This window comes from Arachis hypogaea, chromosome 1, assembly GCF_003086295.3.
Source record: "Arachis hypogaea cultivar Tifrunner chromosome 1, arahy.Tifrunner.gnm2.J5K5, whole genome shotgun sequence".
Taxonomy (NCBI): domain Eukaryota; kingdom Viridiplantae; phylum Streptophyta; class Magnoliopsida; order Fabales; family Fabaceae; genus Arachis; species Arachis hypogaea.
Genome location: NC_092036.1, coordinates 97,104,174 through 97,110,173, shown reverse-complemented (window position 1 = coordinate 97,110,173; position 6,000 = coordinate 97,104,174). Strand labels below are relative to the sequence as shown.

Sequence of the window (6,000 nt, the reverse complement as noted above, 5' to 3'; positions counted from 1 at the left end):
ATTAATAAAATCTTTTAAAATAATAAATATAAATAAATTAATTTAAATTTAAATTTTTTTATTTTAATTATAAAAATTAATTTAAAAATAATATGTCTATATCTACTATTTTAAAAATTTTTATTAAAATTTTTTTCTTTCTGAATTAATCTCTTGAAAGTGTAATTGGTCGAGTGTATTTGTGGCTAAAAAAATTTAAATTTAAATTAATTTAAAAATAATATGTCTATATCTACTATTTTAAAAATTTTTATTAAAATTTTTTTCTTTCTGAATTAATCTCTTGAAAGTGTAATTGGTCGAGTGTATTTGTGGCTTTTACTTATTTTAATAATGATTGTGATAAACCATAGAAGAAAAAGATGAAGGGGTGGTGGTAATGATGAGTGTGTTGAAGAAATGCAGGGACCCATCCATTGTCACTATCTCTGTTAATGTGACCCAACAATTGGCTGCGCACAACACCATGTCTTTGTCAAATCAAACTGCTCCCTCCAATCCCTCTATCACCATCACTCCCTCTCTATTCTCTATTATTAATTCAATACTACTAACTCTACTACTACTATCATAATAATCATATAATAATAATAATTATGAAAAACCAGAGCAGAATTGGAGCACAAGCTATTAGCAAAAGCGATGGACGTTTTGATTCTGGCTAGCTGAAGGCTCATTAATCTCATTATTATTATTAGTATTAGTATTAGTATTAGTACTTCTAATCTTTTCTTCTCTAAGCATCTAAAATTCTGCGCTCAAGTCACACACATTTCAATTTCCCTTTTTCTTTCTTTTGTTGTAAAGCGAAGCTGTGTTGTGCTCCATTACAAATTGAAATTCATTGATTGATATTAGGTTAGATATTATTACTCCTTTTACTTTTGGTAATGCTTGTGCTTGTGAGCTATGTTGAAATCCGTTGTTGCTCTATAGTCATGGCGGTGGTTCTCCTTCTCGTCCTTTTCCTCTCGCGTGCCGCACTCTCTTCATCTGCGGAGCCTCGCAACCACGAAGGTACGTACCTCTTGTCTTCTCTTGTGGCTTCTTTCTTTGGAGCGGAATTCATTGACTGAAATGTGCAGTGGAGGCTCTAATGAGCATCAAGTGGAGTCTCACTGATCCTCACGGTGTGTTGAGTAACTGGGATGAGTACTCAGTCGACGCTTGCAGCTGGGCCATGATTACTTGCTCCTCTGATTCCCTTGTTATTGGCCTGTTAGTCTTCTTCTTCTTCTTCTTCTTCTTCTTATTCGTCGTCGTCTCAGGGATTTTGCACTTCATTGCTTTTGTTTGTTTGTGTACAGGGGAGCGCCGAGCCAATCTCTCTCTGGAACTTTGTCTGCAGCAATTGGAAACCTAACAAATCTTCGCCAAGTGTGAGGACTCAGAACAAATCTTCTTTCCAATTTTGCATTCATATTTGTCTCTTTCAATGCTTCTTTTTTCTTCTACAAACACTACCTGTTTATCTTGTTTTGGTTATTACAATTACTGGTTTCTAAGTAGTGCTTGTCCTTATGTGTATTCACCTCAACATCATCTTTTTTCTTTTTTTGTTCCAGTAATCCTTTAGTTTTCGTTTTCATGTCTTTAGTATTGGAGTTTGTATCACCTTCTGAGAAACCTAAGCATAATTCTCCACGTTGGAACCTTCGTTTATGGGTGAATGCAGGTTACTGCAGAACAACAATATCTCAGGTCGAATTCCGCCCGAGCTTGGAACCCTTCCAAAGCTTCAGACATTGGATCTTTCCAATAATCGATTCTCTGGGGTGATTCCTTCCTCTCTCGGCCAATTGGATAGTCTCCAATACCTGTGAGTAGTTTCTTATTTTGTTTTTCCTTTTTATCACCATTTTTAAGGAGTAAATTGATTTATTAATTTTCAGATGATACTACTTGTGTTATTTGAAATCTTGTATTATCATTATTATTTATGTAAAATGTGGAATGCAATGAGAGCAGGAGGCTCAACAACAATAGCTTGTCAGGACCCTTTCCTGTTTCACTGGCCAAAATCCCACAGCTTGCTTTCTTGTGAGTATGGATATAATACCAATTACCCCTTTCCTCACGCATACCAGTGCCTTGAAAATCGAAACCACATGCAACTTCTTGTTAACACTATTTCTATTTATCTCTGATGTGATGATGATGACTCTATGCATTATTCAGAGACTTGTCTTATAACAATCTAAGTGGACCATTGCCCAAGTTTCCTGCAAGGGCATTCAAGTATGGTGTCTCTTCCCCTGTGTGTGTGCGTGTGTTTGATAGTGCTGTATTATTTTATTGTATACATTATTTTTGAACTGTTTCCTTTTGTCTTTTGTTCACTGTTACTATGTAGTATTGTGGGAAACCCATTAATTTGTGGAAGCATCACTACTGAAGGTTGCTCTGGATCAGCAACTCTTATGCCCGTTTCCTTCTCTCAAACATCATCACAAGGTACCTATCTTTAACGTTTAGCTGTCTTGTGCTCTTGTTTTATTTATACAACATTTTAAACCTATTTGACATCTCCATGTTTAGGAAAACACAAGTCCAGAAAAATAGCAGTTGCACTTGGAGTTAGTCTTAGTTGTGCTTCTCTCATGGTTTTGCTCTTTGGGATCTTTTGGTATAGACATAAACGACAGCACCAGGCCATCCTATTTATTGGTGGTAGGTAGCACAACATAACAGTTCTTAGATTATGTATGGAGGAATAGTTCGTTATGATTTTTGCTCTGCTGCAGAATATAAGGAAGAGGGAATTGTCAGCTTGGGAAATCTCAAGACTTTCACGTTCAGAGAGCTCCAACAAGCAACAGATAGTTTCAGCTCCAAGAACATACTTGGGGCTGGAGGTTTTGGCAATGTTTATAGGGGAAAACTTGGTGACGGCTCTATGGTGGCAGTGAAAAGACTGAAGGATGTTACTGGAAGTTCTGGTGAATCACAGTTTCGAACAGAATTGGAGATGATCAGTTTGGCAGTTCATCGCAATTTACTTCGCTTAATTGGATATTGTGCTACTCCTAATGAAAAGCTTCTGGTTTATCCTTATATGTCTAATGGCAGTGTGGCATCCAGGCTTAGAGGTAGGTTTATCTCACTACACCCACAAAGCATGTGATCACACAATGTTTGTTACTATATATTTTAGTAGAACTTAGTTATGTGGTCTTCGTTTTGCATTTAAATCCTGTTATGGTCTTTGATCTGCATCTATCATGTTTTCGGATTTTAATTTTAGGACTTAATTATTTTTTCAAATTTGACTCTTTTTCTCCTGTAATCTGAAAAATAGTTTTGGATGTCAGGCACCTACACATAATTTATCTCTAGTTATCAATGTCTTGTGTATTCAATAATATTTAAAATACTTGGAAGACCATCATCATGATTTCAAATATAAGCTTAAAATGTTTTGAATCAATCTATTGGGAACTTTTTAATTTCAAGTCAAATTGGTTGTTTCTTTACAGATTTACAAAAATGTATTGATTGTTTCTTTCCAGGTTTACAAAATGTATATTCTAGGCATTAAAATCCTTCTTCTTTACTTAAATTCCTTATAATTGAAGGCTTAGTTTAGCTAGTAAATCTTGGACTTAAATTCCTTCTTGTTTAATATCACGAACGTGATGATAGGCAAACCATCTTTAGATTGGAACACAAGAAAGAGGATAGCAATTGGAGCTGCGAGAGGACTTCTGTATCTGCACGAGCAATGCGATCCAAAGATAATACACAGAGATGTTAAAGCTGCTAATGTTCTTCTTGATGACTACTGTGAGGCTGTTGTTGGTGATTTTGGCCTTGCAAAGCTCCTTGACCATTCTGAATCCCACGTCACAACCGCGGTCCGTGGCACTGTTGGGCACATTGCTCCAGAGTACCTTTCCACTGGCCAATCTTCTGAGAAAACTGATGTATTTGGTTTTGGCATTCTCTTGCTAGAGCTCATAACTGGAATGACAGCACTTGAGTTTGGGAAAACTGTGAATCAAAAAGGCGCTATGCTAGAGTGGGTAAGTCTATTCTCTGGTCCCAAAACAAACTGTTAATTTCCATTCTTAATAATCAAAACGATATGTCAGTATTAATTGTGGTATTAATTTTAATCATCGTAGTTATATTTATGCATCATAGCATTCTGTTAAGAGAATGCTAAACTTTATGGGGACACTTCTGCCTGTGCAATTGTTCATTTACGTATTTCATTTCTATCAACAATATTTGAAGAACCATGGAAAACTTGAATTCTTAGGTATGTTAATGTATTATACCCAAAAGATATGTAGTATGTAGTTATGTACTATGATATTAATAGGATGTCCTCAATATGGCTATAGTGATTGAAGCATGAGAAATGTTTAGACTTTAACAGAGTTGAAATCAAAATTGGTATGTTGTAACAGGTTAGGAAAATACAGCAAGAAAAGAAGGTTTCGGTGTTGGTGGACAAGGAGCTAGGGAGCAACTATGACATGATAGAGGTGGGGGAGATGCTTCAAGTGGCTTTACTATGCACTCAATATTTGCCAGCACATCGCCCCAAGATGTCCGAGGTGGTCCGAATGCTTGAAGGCGATGGACTTGCTGAGAAGTGGGCAGCATCACATAGTAATAATCATGATCGGAATGTTAGTCATGGCATGACCCCAAGCAATAACAGTGGCCACACATCATCCCGCGCCCCTGCCCCTGCATCGAAGCATGATGACAGTGTTCATGATCGTACAAGCATGTTTGGCACCACAATGGATGACGATGATGATGAACGCTCCTTGGATTCCTATGCCATGGAACTCTCTGGTCCTAGGTAAATTACCATGGCTTTCAATAGGAAAATTAGAAAAGAAAAGGGAAATGAGATCTATTGGTCATATATAATCATAATTCTTTATTTTTTTTCTTATAAAATTGTTATTATTATTAAACTTGGGTTATTCTAGGATTTAATCAGTGTATATGGTTCTGTAAAACACATTATCATGTTGGGTTTGTGTTTTAATTGTAAATATGAGTTTGAGTGGAGTTGTGGTAGTAGTACAAAGTGGCGTGCTTTTGGATGCAAAAAAGAACGGTAGAAATCAAGGTGTAACTAGGTTCAGTGCGTATAGTCGTATAGGGTAGGGTGGATGGAGTACAATGATCATCAAAGATTCCTTGCTCTCAAGTATGTGAATCAAGAAGAGAGGAGAGGGTGTCATGCAACAGAATATTGATACTGATGGTTTTGACTGAAGAAGGGAAGAGAGAGAGAGGGGATGTGGGATGGGATGGGGGCACATGAATTTTCTGTGTGTGTTCAAAACTTTGAAAGTGTGAGTGAAGGTCACAGAGTCTCTGCTTTTCAGCTGTTACATGTCTTTTTCCTTCAGATGCTTTTGCAGGGCCACGCGTTACTTTATTCATTTATTTTCCCCCTCTCAATACGGTCACCTCTTTTTATTGGGTGTTTTTACCGCTTTTATCACTTTCCGTCTTCATGCTTTATCTGCTTCAGTCTTATATGGCGTGGCGTGTTATTTGTCCAAATAATTAAAATGATGTTAATGCATAAATTGCTAGAACGTTCAAAGTGATGTATCATATCACAAATGAGCTTACTTTGTATGTGATGCATGTATTATGTATGAAGTGAATCTCACATATGACATATATCAGAAATAAAAGAGAGGAAAATGTAGCTCGTTTTCAAGTTAGTGTATATAATAAAATAAAAGAATGCAAGGGATATAGGTAAGAATATTAGATACTTTTATCAAGTAGTGTAGTTTTGGTCAGAAGGAGGAATAATAAAATTGATAAACTTTAAATTTATGGGAGGTTGGTAAGGAATCAGGCTAGAATTAAGATTGTGATTAGAGGATTCTATAAGAATTTGTATCGGTAGGAGTATATTTTCATGGTTGGTAAAGAAAATTGATGGAGAAGAAGTTGCAACATCGGAAGTAATGTCCTCTACTGAGGGAACTAAAGACATAAAGTGTTGGGATAAGA

General features: G+C 36.3%; 1 protein-coding gene across 2 annotated transcripts; it reads left to right on the top strand.

Annotated features, from left to right (window-relative positions):
• Positions 1-313: 313 nt before the first annotated feature.
• LOC112699438 (probable LRR receptor-like serine/threonine-protein kinase At2g23950) lies at positions 314-5,430 on the top strand. 2 transcript variants are annotated; one of them, XM_025751710.3, is made up of 12 exons: positions 355-858; positions 937-1,017; positions 1,086-1,218; positions 1,308-1,379; positions 1,676-1,819; positions 1,969-2,040; positions 2,179-2,238; positions 2,354-2,454; positions 2,539-2,670; positions 2,745-3,089; positions 3,643-4,022; positions 4,413-5,430. In XM_025751710.3, the coding sequence occupies exons 2-12, from the start codon at positions 939-941 to the stop codon at positions 4,818-4,820; spliced, it is 1,926 nt and encodes a 641-aa protein (XP_025607495.1). In that variant the 5' UTR covers positions 355-858; positions 937-938; the 3' UTR covers positions 4,821-5,430. The 2 variants fall into 2 exon arrangements, with proteins under 2 accessions (XP_025607494.1, XP_025607495.1); XM_025751709.3 differs by having other exon boundaries at positions 314-1,017.
• The last annotated feature ends 570 nt before the right edge of the window (positions 5,431-6,000 follow it).